The sequence below is a fragment of the Pleurodeles waltl genome, chromosome 1_1 (genome assembly GCF_031143425.1).
Source record: "Pleurodeles waltl isolate 20211129_DDA chromosome 1_1, aPleWal1.hap1.20221129, whole genome shotgun sequence".
NCBI lineage: Eukaryota > Metazoa > Chordata > Amphibia > Caudata > Salamandridae > Pleurodeles > Pleurodeles waltl.
Window position 1 is genome coordinate 906,564,028 of NC_090436.1, and position 23,882 is coordinate 906,587,909.

The 23,882-nt window shown below is 45.0% G+C and overlaps 1 protein-coding gene across 1 annotated transcript in view; it reads right to left on the minus strand.

Moving 5' to 3' along the window:
• UHRF2 (ubiquitin like with PHD and ring finger domains 2) overlaps window positions 1-23,882 on the minus strand; it is a 690,531-nt gene that overhangs the window by 129,021 nt on the left and 537,628 nt on the right. The window contains exon 13 of the mRNA XM_069230126.1: window positions 7,474-7,723. Coding sequence (XP_069086227.1) covers window positions 7,474-7,723 — 250 coding nt within the window. The remainder of the gene's footprint in view (window positions 1-7,473; window positions 7,724-23,882) is intronic.

Below are 23,882 nucleotides of genomic sequence, written 5' to 3' on the forward strand. Positions count from 1 at the left end.
ATTGGAGGACCTCTTCCATCTCATCCCAGTGAGCCCGAACATATTTTACAAGAAGGGCATGTGAGTTGACAATGCGCCAGTGATTAGCAGCCTTTGCAATGATCCTTTTACCTGTGGTGCCTGTCTTTTTACTCTTCTTGTCTGGGGGAGGAGAGTCCCCTGTGGCCTGATTATTGGCTTGCTTATGTGTGGTAGTAGCCAGAACAGAATCTTGCGGGACCTGGGACTTTATTTATGGTGGATTAGAACGAGCAGGTTTGTATTTTTGTCAACTCTTGGGTTGATAACCCTAGGGCAACCTGGTTCCTCAAAGATTTTGTTGTAATGACGAAGCATTCCAGGGAGCATGGGGAGAAACTGGATATCCCTATGTGTGTATGTTAGGGTATGGAATATAAAGTCTTGTCAATGGGGTCCCTAAGAAGCTCAACATTGTGAAAAGCGGCTCCTTAGGCTATCACCTGGTGGTTGGATGTAGCATCCTCAGGCGGCAAGGGTCGTGCAGGGTAAAGATCTGGGTCTGTGGAGACCAAGGGTTCAAGGTCATAAGTTTAGCAAGGATCCGGGTCCTGTTGTGGCCCACCTATGTCACCCCCGTAAATAGCTAGGAACCCTTTGGTGTGAAATCTCCTGCAGTAGGAGAGGCAGGTGAATGAGGGGAAGCAGGTGTTGGAGGTGGTGAAGAAGTTGTAGCAGGAGGAGGAGGAAGAAGAGGAAAAGGCTTGTGTATAGCTGGTGCCTTGTCCTTGGCTATCTTTGGAGGAGGGTATGTGTTTGGGGCTTCCTGAAAAGGCAGTTGGCATTTAAAAGTAACAGAAGCAGAATTTCGAGACCAAAGCTTTCGGTCGGTGCCCTTTTGTTGGAGCGAAGGTGAGGAGGGAAGCTGGCCTCGGAGCTGAAGCTGCTGATGCTGAGGTTCAGATTGAAATGACTACGACGTCTCGGACTGAAGATGAGCTCGATGCGGAAGACAGTGTCTTGGCCTTGGCAGATTTGGTAACGAGCCGGTAGGACAGGGCATCCAGGGCTGGTTTTCAGAGCCGGCCATGGCTTGGTGCGGTCCGGCATCATCGGTAAAGGGCTTTTTTGAAGTCTTGGCGGGGCAGGAGGGGCCACTGTACTCACCTGTTGCACTGAGGTCACCCTGTGGCTTTCAATATCTGACTGTATGTCAGAGTTCTGGATGGAAAAGGCATCCTCCTGTTTTGGGTGCTCCTCCCCAAAGATATCCAGAGTGTCTTCCAGTTTTATGTGCTATCTCTAGTCAACAAACTCTCCAGTCTCGAAGTGTCTTTTTCAGCCGAAAGTAATCTGCAGGCTGCGCAGGTGGCTTCTTGATGGTAGGGGGAGAGGCACAGGCTACACACCAGATGTTGGTTTGTATGTGGGAATTTGGGGTGGGTGGCACCGAGGACAGAATCTAAATGGCGTCCATTCCATCAGCATGACATACTGGTCTGTGCCACTCAGTGAGGTAGGCCCGAATGGGCGAAGACGCCCCGGAGCACGTATGGTCGGTTCCCGAACCGACGAAGTGAGTTGAGCACAAGAGTAGAAAATGCAATCGAAAACAACACCGTAGATTTTAGGAAAGACGGAAGAAAGGTTTTGAAACCGGAGCGAAGGGAGAATGGAGCGCAGAGACACATGTCTGAGCCAGATGGCAGATAGAAAACAATCTAACAAAGGAGTTGATGCCCATGCGCAGTATCACCAATAAGGAGGAGGCACTTGATCCTGTGACTCGAAAATGCTTCTTAGAAGAAAAACAACATGCAACACTCTGAACCCAACACTAGATGACAGAAGCATTCAGAAGATGTGTATCTACAGCCACGCATCCCATCACACATTATTTTATCTTGCCTGGGTAACCTCAATTCTCTGTAGCTCAGGATTTTTCCATTTCCTCTTGCCCATCTTCACACAGTACAAAGTGCGCAGGGAGACTCATTTTTGGGTCACATCGCCAGACTTTGGTCCCTGCTTTTAGGTTGCTGCAGCACTGGCTTCCTGCTCCCAAAGGGATTGTTTCTATATCTTTGTGCTTAGACCGCTAGGTCTATCACAAAATAACCCCTATTTACCTTCAAGTAAACATTTTATAGTCCTTTCCACACTATTGGGGTCCTTCGCTTCTTAGATTTCTACAATCCCTCATCTTCGTCTCAATTGGTCAGGGGGTCGGGACACCCGAAATCTTGCAGGCAAACTTTGCAACTTTACCCACTAAGACTTGTGTGAATGATATTCCTTTTGATTCACAGAAAAGCCTTTAAAACCTGGCTCCTCAATACCCACACTCAGAGTTATTAGACCCTAGTCTTTTTAGTGTCTTCTAGCACTTGCATATCCTTCTAGACCAGTTTAAGTTCACAATTACTGCAAACTTTGTGGCACAGTTTTTTGTGGATTTATAGTACATTTGAATGTTTGTGAATACCAACAAATTTGGGAATCTGTTGGTGTTTCCGATGTTCCCAGGGACAATCGCACTGTCCCTAATCAGGGAAGTCTTGGTTTCCGAACCTATTGCTACATTTATTATGGCTGTGGAAAACTGATTGCCTTGGAGAAATCCATAGAATAAGTTCCACATGGAATTGTAAATATCTGCAGATCCTAAGTCCAGGAGTTGGAATCTGTCACTTGTAGACACAAATAATGTAATAATGTTTCAGGCATGCAGAGGGATCTCTGAAGTGGTCAGTTCTATTTTTCTACGCCCTTCTCCAAGCCTATCCTCCCTGACAGTGCTGGCTACAGAGGACAGGCCATAAATGTGTATGCATCTTTACATAAGAAGTTACTTACATTCGGTAACACTTTTTCTGGAGAATATTTTTACCACAGATTCTGCAACTTTTGAAACCCCCCCTCCCCCCACACTGCATATTGAACTCAGCTTCTCCAGTGCACTGACAGTTGGCGCTACTGGGCTCTACAGTGGGGTCACGCCGCCTCCAGAAATGACAGCAGAGCTACCTTGCTCGTGCGTTGTCAGTTTTCTTCTCCAACTCATCTGCATCGTTAGACACAGATCAGCTATAACAGAGTGCAAATCTAACGCATGCCAAATCTAACTTGCCACCTTTTTAGAATCCTACCTTCCACTACGGAGAAAGTCGAGGAGGGAAGACAATTAAGACTCTGCAGTTATATTGCATTAGGTTGATTTGTATAGCACACAATCACCTGTGAGCATATCCAGGTGTGGGTGTGTGGTCCCAAGGTGCTTATAAGAAGAGCCAGGTCTTCAGCTTTTTGTGGAACTCGGGAAGTGAGAAGGAGGCTCAAATGTATTGTGGGATGCTGTTGTAGGAAAATGAGCAGCCTCCTGTTGAGCTTTTGCAGATGCGGGGGCGAGTGAGAGTGAGGTAGAGAATAGGTGTCTGGCAAGTTGGTTAAAGTTTATGTGGCTGTTAGGTATTCTGGTCTCTAGTTGTGTAGGGCATTGTTTTGTGAGAAGTATGAATAGGTACTAATAGAGTATCCACCAGAAAGAGTGTTATCTAAGGTAAGTAACTTGTTCTTCTGATGTATACAAATTGCAGATAACTCAACTTTTGGATATATACCAAAAAATTAGCTCCCAAAATGTGGGAATTCGGAGGAGCGGACTTTACACTAGGAAGTCTTGCACAACTGAATGGCAAAAATGGTCTTCTCAGCACACCTGAGGATAAAGACAGTAATGTGAGGCACCATGTAAGTAACAGTTTGGCAGATGTCCAACAATAGAACAACAGAAACCAATGCCATAGTTGTAGCCTTAACTCTGGAGGACTGAGTACAAAGACCCTCAAGAGGCTCATTTGTGGCCGTAGAACAATACATTTATATGCACAAGATGATCCTTCGAGACAAGGTTTGCTTCTGAACTGCCCAATTTTTCTTGGCACAAGCAAAACCAGTAAAAAGGTGGCAATCCAAACAGTGATCCTTGATGGACTTGATGTAAAAACTAAGGACTATTTTTGGGTGAAACCTCTGATCCTCCTTAGAGGGATATGGATGTGAGAAAAATGTAGGGAGCATGATGGACTGCCCCACTGTGGACGGGTGACACCAGCTTTGGCAGAAAGGAATCACAAGTCTGTAGCATCAATTTGTCAGGGAAGAATGTGTTATACGGAGGATACTTTGATAGTTCCTGCAGTTTAACGATACTGGGCACAAAAGTAACTGCAATTAGAAATACCATTTTAATGGTCAACAATATCAATGATCAATTGTGCAAATGCTCAAAGGGCTTACATATTAATAATGTTAAAACAAAGTTAAGGTCACCATGGGGCAAATATATGCGACCCTTTTAAGAAACTCATCACAATTGCGTAATTGAATAGCGAAGGCAAATATACAAGAGCTGAAAGGGCCAACAAATATCCTTTACAGACGCACACAGAATTCCTGGAAATAAGGGTAGCAACCATCACTTTAGTAAAAAATTGGGGAGCTGAGGTGAGGCTGAAAGACAGGACAGTAACCTAAAAGTTGTGTGACCACGCCTCAAACTGACGGAAGCCTTTGTGGTACTGTAGGATGGGCATATGTAAATATATGCAAAGCAAGTCCAAGGTCACCATCCAGTACCCTGGATCCAAGATAAGATGACCTGGGGCAAAGTCAACATCTTGAACTTGTCTTTCTAAAGGTGTAATATAGGCCTGAGCTCTCTGGTATTTTTGGCCCCAAAACTCTCTATTGGCCCTTTGTCCAGGAGTGAATGAACTTTCTAGTCCGGGATGGAGGCATAATCTTCCAAAATTTTAAAATAAACAGGTGGAACAGGAGGGGAAGTGGATATTAAAGGGACAACGTAACTGTGGTGAGCAACGTACAACACCTACTGGAAAGAGATAACAGCAGTCAAGCTTGGCAGGTAAAAAGTAATTCTGAAGGACCATAGGAGGGGCAATCAAAGTAGCTTGGCTGCAATCACAGCAGGCAATGTGGAGGAAGTGCCCTGCTGTCCTTGGTGGTGACCATGGCCTCTGCCACCACCATATCACTATGCAGCCACAAAAAGGCCACGCAGGCTGTAACACACACTGCGATGCCTACCATTGGTAATGGGCGTCTTCTGAATCGTCAGTATTGCTAGTGGAATTAAAAGGCTAGGGATAGCAAGCCCGCTCTGTATAAGTGCCCTTGTCTATTGGGATGCCTACATGTTTCCAGAACATATTGTGGACTGCACCAAGGCGTGACACTGGTGGCCCTGGCATGACCTACATATCCTGTTGTATCGAGACAGGCTCTCAGCACATACTTAGCCACATCCTGTCCACCTTGAGATGTTTGTGCAAAAGCATTTCTGAACTGCTTGTGAACCGCAGGTGGGATTTTAATCATTCAGCAGGCATGCATCATTAAGGGATCTCAAATTCAAGCTTGGATATGATAGGATATTCTTCCCAAACAACTTTATGCGCTTCGATCGTCTTTCTAGCGGCGCAGTGGGGAATGCATTGGGGTTGACCTTGCTCTTGCAAGCCTGAACCAGCTAACTCTCAGGAGTTGGATGCTGGGTCAGAAAGGCATGTATCTCAGGGCAAGCGTTGGATGCCTAGTCACAGTGCAACATACTGGGGGAGTAAAACACGGTTTAGACCAGGCCGCAATCCAGGTCTGTGTAAAGTTTTATCAAGTGGCAGTAACAGCTCCGATGTGGCAGGCCTGGGCTGCAAGATCTCTGTCAATATGTTAACCTTGGTCTCTACTCGGGGCAGCTGAAGTTCCAACACACCCACTGTTTTGAGGACTGCCACCACAAAAGAGGCACTCTTCTCTTTTGGGGACCATGGAGGTGAGTCCAACTCGGACTCATGGGAGACCACTGGCATACTATAAGTCTAGATATAGAACACCATGAGTGTGATAAGTGGAAGCCAATTGTCCGCCTCCTTGTCATCATTGTTATCATGTGGAATGTTTTCGAAGCCCTGGATGGTGTCGGAATCAGATCCAAAGAAGGTGTGCCTTCATAAGCACTGGTGTTGAGGGAGAGGAACTGCCTGGGAACCCTCCCAAGTCGGGGGGCTGCCCCTTAGTTATTTCCTAACAGGTCATTGGCTTGGCACAGGCTGTTGGTTCTGGATCAGAAACAGGCATCAGGGCTGGATCCAGAGAAGGCAGCACTGAACAGACCACCTCCGGAGTGCGCAGGATGGACCTGACCTTCAGCATCTGTCTAGAGTTATGGGCCAGCAGAAGCTGGGGCTAGGTAGCTGCTCCGCCAGGTTAGATGGTGCCAGGACAGGACCCACCAGCAGAAATATGACTGGGTCTCCCTGTGGGTTCCTAAGGCCTGAAGTCGCTCAATAGGAGACCAACATCGTTCAGAACAGTTGCAGCATGGCCTCCTAGATTGCCTCTATTTGCTGTGGGGTTGATGGTAGCCTGGGAAACTTGGAACATTCTGGGACCAGCCTCAGGATAGACTAGGAGTCATTTAAGGTTGGCATTTTTGGCGTCCTTCACCTCCTGACTGAGTCTCTCTTGGACTGCTTGTATTCACTGCAATGGTAATACTTGTCCTTTGATTAAGTCTTGCCACAGTATAGATGCTTAGAGCGAGATTGGGACTTGGAATGGGAGTGGAAGTGCATCTGTGGCTTGAAGTGCTATCTGCCCTGTTTCTTATGCTTAGCACAGTTTAAACTTCTGCCCCCTAATGTCTTTTGAGTGCATCAAGGAGCATCGGCCACAGAACACAGTCATGCTTAGATCTTAGACACCATAGGCAGACGTCATACAGATCCATAACAGACATTTGTTTCTTGCAGTCACATCATCGATTGAATCCTGTGTTCTCCAGGAGATATTTTTTTAGTGTTTTGTCTTTTAGAAAAAAGATATTGGGAGCTGGTAAACCTGAAAACCGTTTGGAAGCTGATCTCCAGATTCCCATTGAAGAGTGCAGAAAGAAAGGAACTGACATCAGCACACAGGAGTGGCACCTAACTATGGCTGTGTGTCGTCACTTTTGAAGGAATGCAACTGTGTAGTACAATGGAGACAAATTGATGACACACTGGAGAAACTGCTGAGAAAGTCTGGGGGCTTGGAGAGTACAAAATACTCTATTTACAGAAGTATCTTTCTGAAATCTATTTTTTTTATTGACACAAGCAATTTTTGAAACACAAACACACATGCAAGCCTCCCTCATCAGGACATCGAAGATAATATAGGCTCAGCCGGACAGATATCCATTGCCACGAGCAAAATAAACAGACACTTCAAGATACATTGCTTCAATATTGTAGTGTCCGTGGGATCACTATGCTAGGTAAGTCAATATGTTCACATTCAATTTACGTTTCACTGCCATTGCCAAAAGCACAAAAAACAAGACATTCAAAATTATTCTGGACCCTGTTTGCATTTCTCAGAATCGTACAACAATAAAATAACACATTTGCACATCAAATGACTTCCCTAACCATTCATTACAAGACAACATACCCTCATCCACAGGCCGTTTCTGGTTTCCATTGCTGTGAATGCTCAGTCTGGTAATGACACCAGGGCTGCTCTTTGGAGCCTCGATGATCAGTGGACTTTCTACAACAGGTTCAACTGGACTTGTAGGATTGCTTTCATTATCCTGGTTGCTCTCAGAGTCTGGATCCCCAGGTTCCATCTTTGCAGTTTGCTTTTTAACCTTGTCTTTCTTCTCCTTGTTAGCCATCGCTTCTAAATAGCCTTCTGGAAACTAAGCCAGTGGACATAAGGCAAAACAAACGGCTAATACAGTCATAATTTAAAAAAAAGTAACATAAGCATGATAGAAAAAATAATTACACATATACAATATAATAATGCAAAGAAAGATATCAGAACTACAACAGAAGTGTGTGGTTTGAAGGTATACAATTTTGTGTGAAAATATAATCCTTATTGGAAACACTGAAAAATGTTTCACTTGTATATTCTGCTGACTGTCAGCTATGGGCGAAGATAGCAAAGAGAATACAATAAGATATTTTAAAGACCAGTAATGTTTTTGAAGTAACCACACTCAAGTTACAACTCAAATGTCCTATATAAGATCAAAGAGGAAACATGGTTCTCTCTCACTGTATATGCAGTACTGCAATACCTTCAAATAATAAATGCCAAGGCGTTACATGAAGGAGGAAGTTGTACAGCATAAAGTTCAAGCCCAGGTTGAACACTGTGCTTAAATGAGGAAAACCAATCAAATAAAGTTAAAAGACCACGTTCATACATCAGAAACTGAAAAACAAACCATGATTTTGGCAGCTGAAGCAAATACAGTGAGGAAGAGAACGTATAGACAATAAACATATATCACAACGAAATTAGAGAAGAAAAAAGGATCACATAGGAAAAGAAAGATTATACATTCATATGTGTTTATCGTTGCTAAGCACTTGTGTAGCATTAAACACACTCCTTGCTCAGACACTGACAAAAACCTGATAGTAAGTATTAGCAGAGTCAATGGGTCTAGCTTTTCAGTGATTTTACTGTACCTTTTGACTTTGCATACAAACACTTTTGTGCATTACCACACGTGCACACAGGTGTAATGACGCAACAGACAGTTAACTTTTAAATTAATGTTCCAGGATGGCAGATGCCAAGTTTGAAGCAGTAAATGGGAAATATTGTCAGAAAATGCATTAAAACCAAAGGATTGAACTACTACGAAATTGCAGATATGGAGCCCCGCCCCTGAAAAAATAACCAATCGCTTGCCAGCCTTTTGGCTGTGTCAAAGCTTGTTTTGTTTAGCCACGCTTTCTACAAAACATTAGGACCAACACTGGACAAAAAGCACATTTCATTTTTCAGTCTCAAACAGCACACATCGCTATAGTAGCCTCTGGTATTGAATGGATCTATTTTGTGTTTGGATGGATAGTTTCTTACCTGTAATTTCTGTTCCCTCATAGGGGAATTTCCATGATAAGTCATAAGCACTGAATATACCCGCCCACATGCGGGGACCCCGGAGCAGTTCTTTCATGTATCTTCTTAAGTGGAGATTTTCTCCTTTCTTCAGGAAGGCCTGTAAAGACGCTTAAGAAAGATACATATAATGCGGCCTACATCCCTAGGTTGCAATGGCCCAATTCTTCATTATGAAGTCAAAAAAGGGCCAATACATAAAACGTGAATATAGTTTGAGATGTTTTACAAACAGTATTAATCTCCTTCACAAACCTCTTTTTATGATAGAGGTGGGGGAGAAACAGGGCGGAGTAGCCTCATAGGCTGCCATTATATGGCTAATATAGAAACTGTGCCTTTAAGACCCCAGAGACCACCAGCATCCTATCATGCTCAGCTGGTGGCAGTTGCTTTCGTTTTTTTAAAAGGAATATGGGGCATATCAAGATTTCAGGATTCCTCTGTCCATTCCACTGTGGAGGAGGGAGGGTTGCTTATGACTTATCATGGAATTTCAGCTATGAGAGAACAGGAGTTACAGATAAGAAACTATTCCTTCTCTCGTAGGAGATTGAGTAGAGTAGCAAGCCCATCCCAGTATATTGCAGTGGAGAAGAAAGAGGGTCACCTAAATAATTTAAGAAAAAAGATTTCTGAGGGAGGCCTGCCCTACTTGAGCATCTGCTTTAACATCAGAATCTAGGCAGTAGTGCTTAGTGAATGTATGTACCAATTTCCAGGTCGCTGCCTTGGAAATGGGACGTTACGCAGCAAAGCAGCAGGAGCCGCTTTACCTCTAGTGGAATGCACTTTAGGTTTAGCTATTGGTGGGTAATTAGCTTTTTGGTAGCACAATAAAATGCAAAACACTATCCATCTAGAGAAGGATTGTTTGAAAGATGCCAGACCTGTGCATATTGGACCATAATTAATAAACAACTGCTTTGTTTGGTGAATATCTTTTGTTTTGTCAAAGTGAAACTTCAGAACCCTCCCAACATCCAAAGAATGGAGAGATCTTTCTGCTGGGGTGGAGGGATTCTGAAAGAATGTAGGCAATGAAATAGTCTGGTATACATGGAAGTCCGACACTACCATAGGAGGTAATTTCAGGTGAGTTCTCATAACCACTTTGCTGGAATAAAAGACAGTATATGGTTCATGCAAGCATAAGGCTTGTATCTCGCTAACCCGGAGAGCTGATGTTATCACAACCAGGAAAGCTGCTTTCCACATCAGGTGTTACAGGAAAGCTGTGTGTATGGGTTCAAAGGGGTCTTGCATGAGACGAGAAAGTACTATATTAAGTTCCCAAGGAGGTGATAGCAGTCTAATGGGAGGGAAAACCTTTTTTTTAACCCCTCTGGGAAATCCTTTATGACTGGGATTTGGAAAAAAGAGGTTTGTGACAAACATTTCCTGTAGACAGTAAGAGCTGCCAGATGAACCTTCATGGAAGAGAATTGTAAGCCAGACTTAGCCAAGTGTAAAAGGTTTGGCAGAATCACATTCCCTTGGCAAGTAGTCGGCTCCACGTTTTTAGAGAAACACCAGATGCAAAATATCTTCCCTTTGAAAGTGTAAGTGGAGCGAGTGGAAGGCTGCATCGCTTCTCTGAGGATGTCCATACAGTCTTGAGGCAAGTTTAAGTGTATGTACTGCACTAGCTCAGGAGCCATGTAGCCAAATTCAAGGAGGAGAGATTGGGGTGTAGCATCTGGCTTCTGAATTTCTGTAGTAGGTCCAGTCTGCATGGCAGCTTGAAATGTGGATGGAGCAACTGGTGAAGGAGGTCCTGGAACTACCATTGCTGCTGCCACTCTGGAGCAATTAGGATCATCTTCGCGCTGACATGGGATAGCTTGACCAGGTCTACAGGGAAAAGAGGAATTGGTGGAAAGGCGTAAAGGCATTTGCTAGACCAGTTGATCTACAGGGCATTCCCCAGCATGCCCGGATGGTTTTACCTGGTTGCAAAGTCGTGGCATTTTTTGTTTTCTGCTGTGGCGAACAGGTCTATAGAAGGGGTGCCCCATATGTGGAAGATATTTTGAATGACCTCTTCGTGTAAGACACATTCATGATTTTCATTTAGAGCTCTGCTGAGAGCACCTGCTTGTACATTTTGGACATCTGTGAGATGATTTGCTATTATCTTCAGGTTTCTGGCTAAAAGCCACTACTAAATCGTCTGGGCCTCTAGTGACAATGCTCTAGACCTGGTGCCCCCGTTTCTTCAGGTAATACATTGTGGTTGTATTGGCCATCTGAACTAGCAGGGTATCAGTGGTGATTGATGGGAGAAAAGCCTTGAGTGCCAAATGTACTGCACATAGCTCGAGGAGATTGATATGGTATGTCATCTCTCTCTGAGACTAGAATCTGGAGGTGATCCATGTGGGCTCTCCATGCGAGCAGCTAAGCATCTGTCACAAATGTCTGCTCAGGGACCTGTTGGTGGAATGGCATTCCTTTGAGGAGATTGCTTGGGGAACTCCACCACTTTGCATGAATGGAGAGTGTGATTCTGTCCTCCTAGTTGCCCGTCAGCTGGTCCCAATGGTCTTGTAGACACTCCTGGAGAGGTTGCATATGCAGGCGAGCATTGGGAGTGAGAAAGATGCAAGAGGTCATTGATCCTAGGAGAGATGATACTGTTGGATGGAGTACTCTCCTTAGAGTTTGATATTTCTGAAGGTTCGATAAGAGTCGCTCCTCAGAAGGGTGCACCTTTGCGTGAATGGTGTCGATGGTGACCCCTAAGTAAAGCAACATCTGTACTGGTGTTGATGACTTGCTGAGGCTGGCGTGAAGACCCAACCGATGAAGGAGACCACAAGTCCAAATGAAAGGCTGTTCGGCTTTGTCAGAAGTGGACGCTTTGATGAGCCAGTTGTTTAGATAGGGGTAGACAAAGATTCTGTGTTTTCTTAGATGGGCTGCCACTACAGCCATGCATTTCGAAAATGTTCTGGGTGCTGACTTGTGGCCAAATAGTAGTACTGTCTACTGGTAATGTTCGTGCCCCACAAAGAACCCAAGAAGTTTCTGATGCTTCCTGACAATGGGAATGTGGAAGTATGCATTGTGAAAGTCGATAGAGCAAAGCCAATCTCCCTGATGAAGGTAGGGATATATTTGATGTAAAGCTAGCATCCTGAAATTCTCTTTCCGAATCTACTTGTTGGCAACTTTGAGATCGAGAATGGGTCTGAATTTGTGTTTGTATTTCTTTGATACAAGAAAGCACATGGAGTAAATCCCCTTCCCTCGTTGACTGTTGGGAACGATTACCACCACTTTCTTTTGCATCAGGATGTTGGCTGAGTCTAAATGGTAAGTGGATGGCTTTGGTGGAATGGACGGCGTTGGGGTGGCGGTGGGGCGGAAAACCTGAAACAGTACCCATTCTTGACAATATTCAAAACCCAGGCATCTCTTTTGATAGGAAAAAGCTGAAAAAGCTAGTTAATGTCGAATGAAGGTGTTAATAATTTCGGACAAAAATTTAGTAGTTCCAAATGAAGAAACAATGGGTCCTCCTCCGGAGGCCGATACTTCTTTCGAAGCCATAATGGAGCAAGCTTTCCAATGGCTAAAGAGAGGAACAAATCCATAGCCGGTTCGGGGAGACCCGGGACTAATGGAAGTAATGGCTTTGTAGCTGTACACTGATGTAGCATCTCAAATATTAACGTTGTGGACGGTGTGGGTGCCGACATCAGTATATTGAGTTTTACAGCCCAAAGGACCAGTACCTCTTGAAAGTTATTAATGTCATCAGCCAGATAGACCCGAGGCAGTGCAAGTCCGACAAAGTTGGTGAATAGTCGCTGGTGGAAGAAATTGAACAATCAGTATGCCGTCGATGATAGTGTGACCTTGATCTATGGCGAGATCCATGACAGTGGTGATGTCTTGAAGTTGTAGAAGAATGTTGTGGTGTTTGATCACAAGAGTGGTGGAGTGATCAGGAACGCATTGGTGTCGGCGGTAAAAGAGGTGCTATTGGTGGAGGGAGCCCCGGTGGAGGAGGTGGAGGCGGCGGAAGAGTTGAATCTTGTGGAGGAAGTGATGACGGTGGAGATGTTAACACCTCAAAAGAAGGTGAAGACTCAGTTGAAGAGTAAATTCTTCTACTCTTCTATGTTTCCCACCGCAACATCTCACGTCAATGTTTTGCTCTCAGCGTCGATCGTCCATGCCATGTCGATGGCGAGTCAGCAGATTTTGAGGATGAGGCACTCCTCGACATCATGCGCCTGTAACGAGATGACGGCTTGAAATCCCTCGATGTTGACTGATGTCATGTTGACAGCAAACATCAGTGTTTTTCCAAAGTCCATCCTGCCCTTGACGATGAACAGGTCAGTGCTGTGACTTGCCCCGACATCGATGTCCTTGATGTTGACCAGGACCTATGTCATTTCTGGCCAGAAACACGTTTTCGGATCTCCCACGTCCACTGGAAGTTGAAGGCAGAGCCCTGATGCAAGACTGAACTTCCCGTTGCTCTGAGGTCCCGCTGGCAGGCTAGTTATGATGTTTTTTCCTCTATTTTCCAGCTTGTAAGCAAATCTTCTCTCTGTCATGCAGTGTGCACCTGGAACACTTTATGCAAATGCCACCGGTGTCACAGAAGAGGGGGAAGGGAGGACTCCAGGTTTCGAAGCTGAGGTTTGTTTTCCACCTTGAGTGGTATGTTGAGCAGAACGTCCTCTTGTCTGCTTGCGCTGTGCTTGTTAGGATCTCTGATATTGTTGAGATTTAGGCAGCATCCAATGAAGTGTTTGAACTCTCTGAGAGCAAAACCTCTGTTGGTAGGGTACTCTCCAGGTTTCTCTAAATCCACAGCCTTTAATGTGTCCAATTCAGTTTTCGTTTTTGCCATCTTGTCGTCAACATGGCTGCCAAACAGAGTGAAACCTGAGAATGTCAAGTTTTGAATGCGGTGTTTCGCTTCTGGTTTTAAACATGTTAGCCGAAGCCAAGAGTGCCTGTGTAAGGTGACTCTGTGACAACAGCTATGTGCCACAAGGATGAAGGAATCCACAGCTGTGCTTATAATCTGGTTCAAAACCACTGCCCCCTTGTTTATTACTTCCAAGAAGTCTTCCATTTTGCCCTTAGGCAGGTGTCGAGCAAATTGCTGAATTGAACCTCAAAGTGCTCGATCATGTCTGCCAAAGATGGCCATAGCAATGGCTGGCTTCATTGACGTGGCCGCTGTATTGTAGACTTTGCGTCCTGTGGAGTCCAATATTTTACTCTTGTTATCTGGAGGAAAAGATGATGATGGAGAGGTGGAGTAGCCTTTTCTAGCAGCCCCAATAATGACGAGCCGGGTAAAATATAATGCTTCCCCTACTGGAGAGGATAAACTCAATGATGCAGGGTCCTGTCAGCAGGAGCTGGAAAAAAGAACTGAAGCAACTGCCACCTGCTGAGCATAATTGAATTCTGGTGGTCTCTGAAGTCTTAAAGGCACAGCTTCTATATTAGCCATACAGTTGCAGCACAGAAGGGCTACTCTGCCCTGTTTCTCCCTCATCTCTATCATAAAAAGGGGTTTGTGAAGGAGATTTATACTGTTTGCAAAACATCCTAAATTATATTCACGTTTAATGCATTGGCACTTTTTTGACTTCATGATGAAGAATTGGGCTAGAGTAGCCTAGGTATATATGCTGCAATACCTGTCTCTTTGTTACGTCTCTTTACAGGCCTTCCTGAAGAAAGGCAAGAATTTCCACTTAGGAAGATATATTAAAGAACTACTCCGGAGTCCCCGCACGTGAGCGGGACTATTTAGTGATTCTGACTATACATGGAAATCCCCTATGAGATAAATGTTCCTTGTGAATGGGCAGAATGTCGTCACTCACACTGAAGTTAGCCAATAGTTTAAGTGTGCAGATCTACTGTCCCATTTTGTATGTCGCTGTGGGCTGAAGAAAAAGTGAATGACTAAGGCAATATGATTTCACTTTGATTGGTTTAATTATTCAGTAACATTGAGGTGATCCAATTTCCTTTTTAGAATTGTTTTTGATAAATCTAATAATTATGGGGCAATTTTTGTAAAAGAGTCTGTAAAGCTTGTATTTACAGTATTGTTAACTGCAAGTTAAAGGCAAAGAAGTTTCGCTGTTCTACACTTTGTTCCCGGCAGATTGAAGTGCTGTTTTTAAATACCTGTATAACCTGATAAGTCAGTTTTACAGTACTATTAGTTTACTGCTTTTGATATTAAAAGTCTGCATAGCACTGTGTATAGTTTTCCCAGCAGTTCAGCTTTTCCACAGATCTGAAATAAATTAATCTGGACAGGGCATAATGAATCCCAGTACGGACAAGAGCACTCTCACTCTACCAGTTGGTCATAGAAGAAGTGTCTTCAAGTGTGTGTGACACCTGGGAATCCAGACAGGGACATGCTGCTGCGTGTACACACACTGCCTCAGATGGTCCTGACTGCTGCCCATCACCACCCTGACAGAGTACTGTACAAACCCAGAAATAATACACTATCCTGCTTGGAGTGTGTACAGCATGCAAAAGAAGGTTCATGCAATGAAACCCAGCTGCCAGTCAGGCTGGTGAGATAATCATGCTCACAGTCCAAATGTGCAGGTTCCACTCCTAGCCAGTCAGTCCGGACTTGCACTGCTGCAGGGTCTGCCTAGAGCAGAGAGACAGGGCAGCACTAAAGCAGTTGTGCCTGGCCTATCTGGGTGACTGCAGTCACTAACGTGTCCAGGATGGAGTCTAGTACTGAGGTCACAAGTCATGTCAACTGGCACTGGCAATAGTGGGCAGCACGTTGGGGCGTGTGCATCACTTCACTGAGGAAGGCAGGTGGGGCAGTTTTTGGAGGCAGCATCCAGGCATCGAATGCTGTGCTACAGATGTGCACGGTTAAACAACAACTACAGGTGTCACTACTTAAGGCCATGCCATGTCCAGTTTACAACTGACAGCTGTCACGGAACCCAATTCGCAACTATGCAAGGCTGGAGAGAAATCGGCAAAACTAAGAAGGGACCAGATGGAAATTATGCCGTGTCATAAAAATTTGGTTGACGTTCTTTAAACAGTTTTGCACTTATGCATAGAAAAATTCACACATGGCAAAAAAAGGAATATGTTACCATGTAAACACCTCTTCGTGGCATGCAGTGGTGTAGATTCACATGCTCTGCGTACTCCTACCATCTAGTGTTCGGTCAGGATATGTGCAGGTTGTTTTGAGCCACGAGGTAGGGTGACTTATCCTTCACAGTGATACTGCACATGGGCATCGACTCCATTGTTAAGATTGTTTTCCTGCAAGAGGGTGAGAATTGGTGTAGAGTAAGTGTAAGTTATGAGATGTCCATGTGAGAAAGAGTAAAATAAACTGCAACAGTCATAGGTTTCAGGGGAGGGAGGTGGGTGCATGTGAATCTACAGCACTACATGCCACGAACAGATGCTTACAAGGTAGGTAGCATATACCAATTGAGGCATGTGTGGCTGCAGATACAATTGCTCTGCATAGACTGTAAAGCAGTCCCCCTCAGAAGCTGTGGCTAGCCTGGGGGTGTTGCAGTTGTTTGGAAAAGAATATGTAGCACTGCCAGACCTATATTGGCTTCTGGTCATGCTAAAACATCCACACAATAGTGTTTGGTGAAGGTGTGTGGTATGGACCATGTAGATGCTTTACATATGTCAGATAAGAGAATGTTTCATAGAAAAGCCATAGATGCTCCCTTTGTTGCGTAGAGTGTGTTCTGGGAGGAGTAGGTAAAGGTCCTTTGGCCTCGAGATAAAAAGTTAGAATGCATTTTACTATCCTCTGGCCATGTCTGATTTGGATATAGGATTGCCTTTATGTGGAGGTGAAAAAGCAACAAACAGTTGTTTTGTTTTTATGAAAGTTTTAGTTCTATCTATATAGAACATAAGGGCTCTTTTAACATCTAATATATGAAAAGCTCTTTCTGCAACAGATTCTGGTTGTGGGATAAAAAACTGGCAAATCAATGGACTGACTAGGGTGAAATTGAGAAACCACTTTAGGGAGAAATTTAGGGTTGGTGCGGAGAACCACTTTGTCTCTATGTACTTGGAAGAAAGATTATTTCAAGGTTTAAGCCTAGAAGCTCACTAACACATCTAAGTGAAGTGATGGTGACTAAATCTGCTACCTTCTAATTAAGGAATTGAAGTGGGCATGAGTGCAGGAGTTCAAACAAGGGTCCCATGAGTCTTATGAGAATGACACTGAGGTTCCACGAAGGTGCTGGTGGAAACCATGGTGGGATCATTCTTTTTAGTCTTTCCATGAAGGCTTTAATTACTGGGGAGATGTTGCCTATTCTAGAGATAAGCAGCCACTGGAGAGAGATATAATCTTATGGATGTGAACTCTATCCCAGAATGTCTTGTGCACTGGGTTTGAAAGAATCGATTTGTTTTGAGTTACAGTTCAGGCAAAGCGTTTCCACTGTGCTGCACAGCAAGCTCTAGTTATGGGACTTTTTTTTAAAGAATGTACATGCTTTCTGATGGCAAATTAAGGTAACCAAACTCTATGACCTTAGGAGCCAAATTGCTAGGTTGAGAGTTGTGGGACCTGGGTGGCTGATTTCTCCGTGGTTCTGAGTGAGAAGCTCTGGTCTGTTGGGGAGCTTCTTGTGAGGAACTCCGGTGAGATTCAGTAGTGTAGTGAACCAGAGTTGACAAGCCCGGGTGATGCTACTAAGATCATTGTGAGGTATGTTTGCCTGAGCTTCCGAGCCAGAAATGGAAGGAGAGGGAGAGGAGGAAAAGCATAAGCAAATATCCCTGACCAACTTATCTACAGTGTGTTGCCCTCGGATAGTGAGTGTGGGAACCTGGAGGCAAAGTTTGGGCATTTTGCATTTTCTGTGGTTGCAAAAACGTCTATTTGAGACAACTCTCATTTGTCAGTATGGAAGTTGGACTTGGTGGTGATGTTTCCATTCAAGGATTTGCTTAGCAGGTCTGTAAAGTCGTTGTCCATGCCCAGGAGATACTCTGCTATCAGGTAAATGTTGTGACACAGAACCCATTTCCAGTTGTGAAAGCTGCAAAGACCATGCCCCCTCTTTTTGTACATAATACATGGCTGTCATATTGTCCGTCCGGGCTTGGACAACCTTGTGAATGAGGTGAGGAAGGAAAGCTTTCAAGGTAAGGTGAACAGCTTGAAGAAGTTGATATGGTGACCCCAGTGCTTGGTGTCCCATATACCCTCTATTGTTGAGATATTTCAGGTTTGCACCTCATCCACCTCAGTGGGGCGGCCATTGTGACAGTTATGTAAGGAACAGGGTACAGAAGAGGCTTCTCCTTCAAAATGCTGTGAGGATTTCACCTTTACAGATAGTGATAAGTTTGGCAGTCTACTAACACTACATCCTGTAAGTGAGCCTGTCATTGAAACCACTGACGAGCTAGATATTCCAGTAATGGACATGTGGAGGTGGGAATGGGGGTACAATGGCCATACAGGAGGCTATCATCCCTAGAAGACGCATGACCTTCTTCACTGTTATCTGCTGATTCGGCTGGAATTGAGGTAACAGGGTCTAAACATTTTCAACTATTACCGCACTGGGATAGGCTAGCCCAATTTGATTCTTCAGAATGGCACCCCAATATGGTTGCATTTATAGAGGTGGTAAATGTGATTTGGGAATATTGATTGTGAATCCCAAGCTGTGAAGCGGGTCTATGTTATTTGAGTATACTGGTGACACTGTTGATGGGCTGTAGCTTTGATAAGCCAATCAGTGAGGTAGGGAAAATGTGTATTTTATGTCTGCAAAGATGGGCGGCTACTACTGCTAGACACATGGTCAAAACCAGTGGTGCAGTAGTGACACGGAATGGCAGGACTTTGAATTGGTAGGGCTTTCCATCCACCATAAATCTGAGATGTTTGCGATGGGCTGAATGTATTGGTATATAAAAATATGCATCTTTGAGATCTACTGTAGTCATAAAGTCACCCTGCTGAAGCCGGGGAATCGCATCCTATAAAGTGACTATGTGAAAAGGTTCTGAAAGAATGTATTTGTTCAGTTGCAGCCAACTGTCCTTATTGGGTATGAGGAAGAATAGAGTTTACCTTCATCCGTGGTGCTGAAGGGGGACAGTCTATATGGTGCCTTTAAGAAGAAGAGCTTGGACCTCCTGTCCTCCTGTTTGAGTAGCGTTTAATGTTCTATGGAGAGCCGATGAGTTTAAGGTGGAATGTTGGGATGTGTGGTAACGAGCTCCAGACAATAATCATGTTGGATAATATCCCACACTTACTGGTCTGTTATCTGTTGCCAGATGGTTAAAAAGTTGTGTATGCGTCCCCCGACAGGTGTAGTGAGACTGGGGGAAAACAAAGACAGTCCCTGTTTGTTGGTAGTGGCAGCATCATGTTGGGAATCACTTATGCCTCTCCCTTTAGTGTTATTTCCTCTATAAGAGCCCCTATAGTACCGATTTGTGGGAGAGTACTGGCTCTGGAGTGGTAGTTTTTGAGCCTCTGTGATAGATGTAGTGGCGAAAGGAGCCCCTAGATGTAGGGGGTTGGAGGGCTTCCGTGTATTCTGCCATCTCCTTGTCCTTTCTAGATTCGAGCCTGTGACAGCATGGGCTACCACCTCCAGCAGGCCATTACCCCTGTGGCAACTGTAGTGTATGTCGTCTGACCCAAAAATCCACTACGATAAACCTAGACCTTAAAACCCCATGGGTGCAAAAATCTCTCACCAACTACAATCCTAAGAACGTGATTTACCTGATCAGATGCCCTTGTCAACTCAAATACGTGGGTATGACCACCAGAAAAGGTCAGCACATCTGCGAACACCGGAGCACGATCCGGTGTAAACGTGATGCCACTAAGCTGACCAACCACTTCCTCCTGAAGAACCATTCCCCGGATGATCTTTCCAGGACGGTCCTAGAGCAACTGCCCCCCACAACCTTCAACATGTCACAGAAACTGTTTCGGGCTGAACAACGCTGGGTGTGGAGATTACGTACAGACACAGTTGGTCTGAACGATGAGATACCCTGGTTCTCACTTTATAAATAGGCCCTCTGCACTTTGCCTGCTTGACCACTCCGGTCTCCCCAGTGTATCTTCCCCCCCCTCCTCCCACCTTCTGGGTCGCTCTCCGCCTTCTCCACTCTTCTTCCCCCCCCTTCCAGAACCCCCAACCCCTGCTCTCCCCCCCTTTTTTCCCCTGCCCTTTTTCCACCCCCTTCTTTTCTTTTTTCCCTTTCCCCCTCCTTCCCCCTGCCTTTCTCCCACCTTCCCTTGCTCTTTCCCTTCCTCCCCCCCTTTTTCTCCCTCTTCTTTTCTTTTCTTTCATGTCTTTCCTCTTCCTTCCCCCAGCCCTTCTCCCATCCTCCCATGCCTTTGTTCCCCCTCCCTTATCTCTGGGGTCTTCTTTTTTCTTTTAGCCTATTCTCTTTCTCTCCTACTTTTCTTTTCTCTCTCCCCTCTATTGCCGTTGCCCCTTCATTCTCCTCTCCTTCCCCTTTTTCTCTTTCCCTTTCCTCTTTCCCTCTTCATCTTCCCCTTTCTTTGTTGTTTTTTCCCTTCCTTCCCCCGTGCTTCCCTTCCCCCCCTTTCTTTTCCCCTCGGTTTGCTCCTTTTCTGCCCCCCCCTTCTTTCCTTCTTTTCTTTTTCTTCTTTCTTGTTCTCTTTCTCTTTTCCACCTTTTTCTTCCCCTTCCCCCCCACCCCCACTATTCCCCCCTCCCTTCCCTTTTTTTATTTTTATTTTTTATTTTCCGGGCCGCTGGGTACTACATTTCCCAGCGGCCCCGGGAATCCCGCGTCATTTCCCGACGCTGGATTTTTCAGGCAGCTGGGAACCACATTTCCCAGCGGCCCCGGGAATCCTGCAATATCTCCCGGTGCTCCAGGCTGCAGTAAGAGGCTTCCACCTCGGGCTGCCCCGGAAGCACAACAAAGACTAGTCGGCTCTGCCGGCTCAATCACGGAAGCTCTACTTCCGGCCTCCACGTCGGCCTGACGATGAGACCACGGGCCGTGGCGGTGATTAGCCACACCTGGCCCCTTGATTGAGGCAGTTTTCTACAATATAAGCCCGTCTCTCCCTGACCATTTTATCCAAGCGGTCCAGGGAGAGGACGGTAGAGGCGCACAGCGAGCGCCCTCTTTGATGCAGTGAGTGACTGAACTACGCCCTGGACACACAGATAAGATTCTTCTGCGCTCCTTTTCTTTTTATTTTGCTTCTTCTTTTTCTTTCTCCCCTTTTTGCTCCTTAGCTAACGCGCTATTATTACTTGTACCAATTTCAGGTTGACATTTTTCAACCAGCCTTCTCCTTTGGATTCTAGAGGCCTCCCATTCCCTCTCTATATATTACAGTGTACCTTTTTATGCCCCTCTTTATCTACTCTTTCTTTGAACCTTAGTGCCTGACTATAAGGGGACACTCCCCGTCCCGGACACCAGAGGCCAGTAGCCTCTAGGGATAGGGTAAGAATTTTTCCGCTTACCCCTCATAGTATCATTATCTATGACGTTACATGTGCATGGTTATTGCCCTTATTGAGTGTAATTGTTCCATGCATGAGTATTTTTTCAAGTGTGCTGTTGGTTTGCTGTGTATTGCTGTGTCACATTGTTGCCTTCATTGTCTATCTGTTTCATACCCAACAGGCCTCCTCAAGGTAGCCCCTTGGCAAGGTAGGCCGTTTTCTTTACCTTCTAGAACTGTTACTGACCGGACAGTGTTTTCTTATACTCCTAGCGTGAGTCTTAGGGATCCTTTGCCCTGATGAATGACCAAGACCTTCCTAGGCTCACCACTGAGGGCAGAAACATGTCGGCTATCACTCTTTAAATAGGTGACCCTGTGAGTCCTTGCTCTCACAGAGGTGTCCCAATCTACGCTTTTAACCACACCAAACAGACCCTACTATTAAAATGTACACAGGTATCTGTTTAGGTGTTTTTATTCCCTAGATTAGATGGATCCCGATCTTTCCAGACCTAGAATTGATTTACGCACTCCCCCCTGTTCTTTTAACAGCGAGGTTGAGTCCGCCCAGGTGGCGCTGTCCTACCAGGGTGGGGCTAGGTGGTCATATGATGAAGCATGACACTATATAGTGTGTGAGACCACCTAGTAAAGGAAATTCCCCCCTTTCTTTTTCCATTCCCACTGCTTTCCCTCTTCACACTGACCCCCTTCCTCCATTGGAGGACCACGAGGAACCTAGGGCACAATTGGTGCACCTGGTGTTCACCCCTCGACGCATAAGAAGAACCCCGTACTCCATTTGGTTGTTTACAGCATGGTCTAGAACATGGTCTCGCTTGCAAGACTCTCTTGGTATGTCAAAAGTGCTTAGAGCCAGCCTGTTGTTTATTATTTGTTTGCTTGCCTGGCACTCTTCTTTACAGCCTCCTAATTGGTCACTTCAGGCCTAGCATCATTTCCGATCCTCTCTGTGGAGCAGGGACCAAGCACTGATTAATTCAACTTAATCACTGCTCGTCCACTGCTCCTGACATGATCATGGTACTTCTTTTTACATTTTAAGGACCTATAACAGAAGGCGTTTTACTGGAAAAATGTGCCCAGCACGACAATCAATACTGCAAAGCTTTATTCTCTATAGTTTACTCTTTTCTTTTACTTTGCCAAGTCTTCTTTTCTCACTTTTCACTCATGTTTTGTTTTTGCTCATAGGTGCTGTTCTCAAAAGATGACAATTATCTTGTTCTAAATATTGCAAAGCAACATTGTAACTTTCTTATGTCTAATTTCAAAAATTATGCCTTTAACACATAATCATGAATTACATCTCAATCCACCCCAATTCAATCTGATCCGCCCCACTCCAATCCATGCCAGTCCATCCCACCTCACCCATACCAATTAGCCCCACTCAATCCAATTCACCACACTCAATCTAATTGACTCTAGACTAATCCAATTCACCCCACTCCAAACCAAACCACTCACCCCAATACGCCATACTTCAATCCTCCACCCCACCCCACTCCAATCTCCCTATAGGCTCAACTCCAATCTGACCCACTCCAATAAAAGCATTCTGCCCCACTGCAGTTCAAAACAATCTGCCCACTCCAATCCAAAACAATCTGCTCCACCCCAATACAAAACAATCTGTCCCACTCCAATACAAAACAATCTGCCCCACTCCAATTTAAAACAATCTTCTCCACTTCATTCTGCCTCACTCCAATCCAAAATAATATGCCTAACTCCAATTCAAACCAATGTGCCCCACTCCAATCCCAAAGAAACTGCCTCACTCCAATCCCAAGCAACCTGCCCCACTCTAATTTAAAATGATTTGTCCCACTCCACTCTAAAGCAATCTGCCACACTCCAATCTAAAACAACCTGATTCCCCCACTCCAGCCTGCTTCACTTCAATCAAACATATTCTGTCCCAATCCAAGTCAAAATAATCTGCCCCACTTCAATCGAAAGCAATCTGCCCCAGTCCAAAACAAAACAATCTGCCTCACTCCAATTTTCCCCACACCAAACCAAAACACTCTGCTCTACTCCAGTCTGCCCCACTCCAAGCTGTCCCAATCCGAGCCAAAACAACCTGCCCCACTCCAAGCCAAAACAATCTGCCCCACTCCAATTGAAAGCAATCTAACCCAGTCCAATACAAAAAAACAATATGCCCCCCTCCAATCTGCCCTACTCCAAACCAAAACAATCTGCCTCACTCCAATTTGCCCCACTCCAAACCAAAACAATCAATCCCACTCCAATCTGCCCCACTGCAATCCAAAACAATCTGCCCCTCTCCAATCCAAAATGATCTGACCCACTCAAATATACCCTACTCCAATATGCCTCCTCTAATATGCCCCAATCTAATCCAATCCCAAAACAATCTGCCCCACTCCAA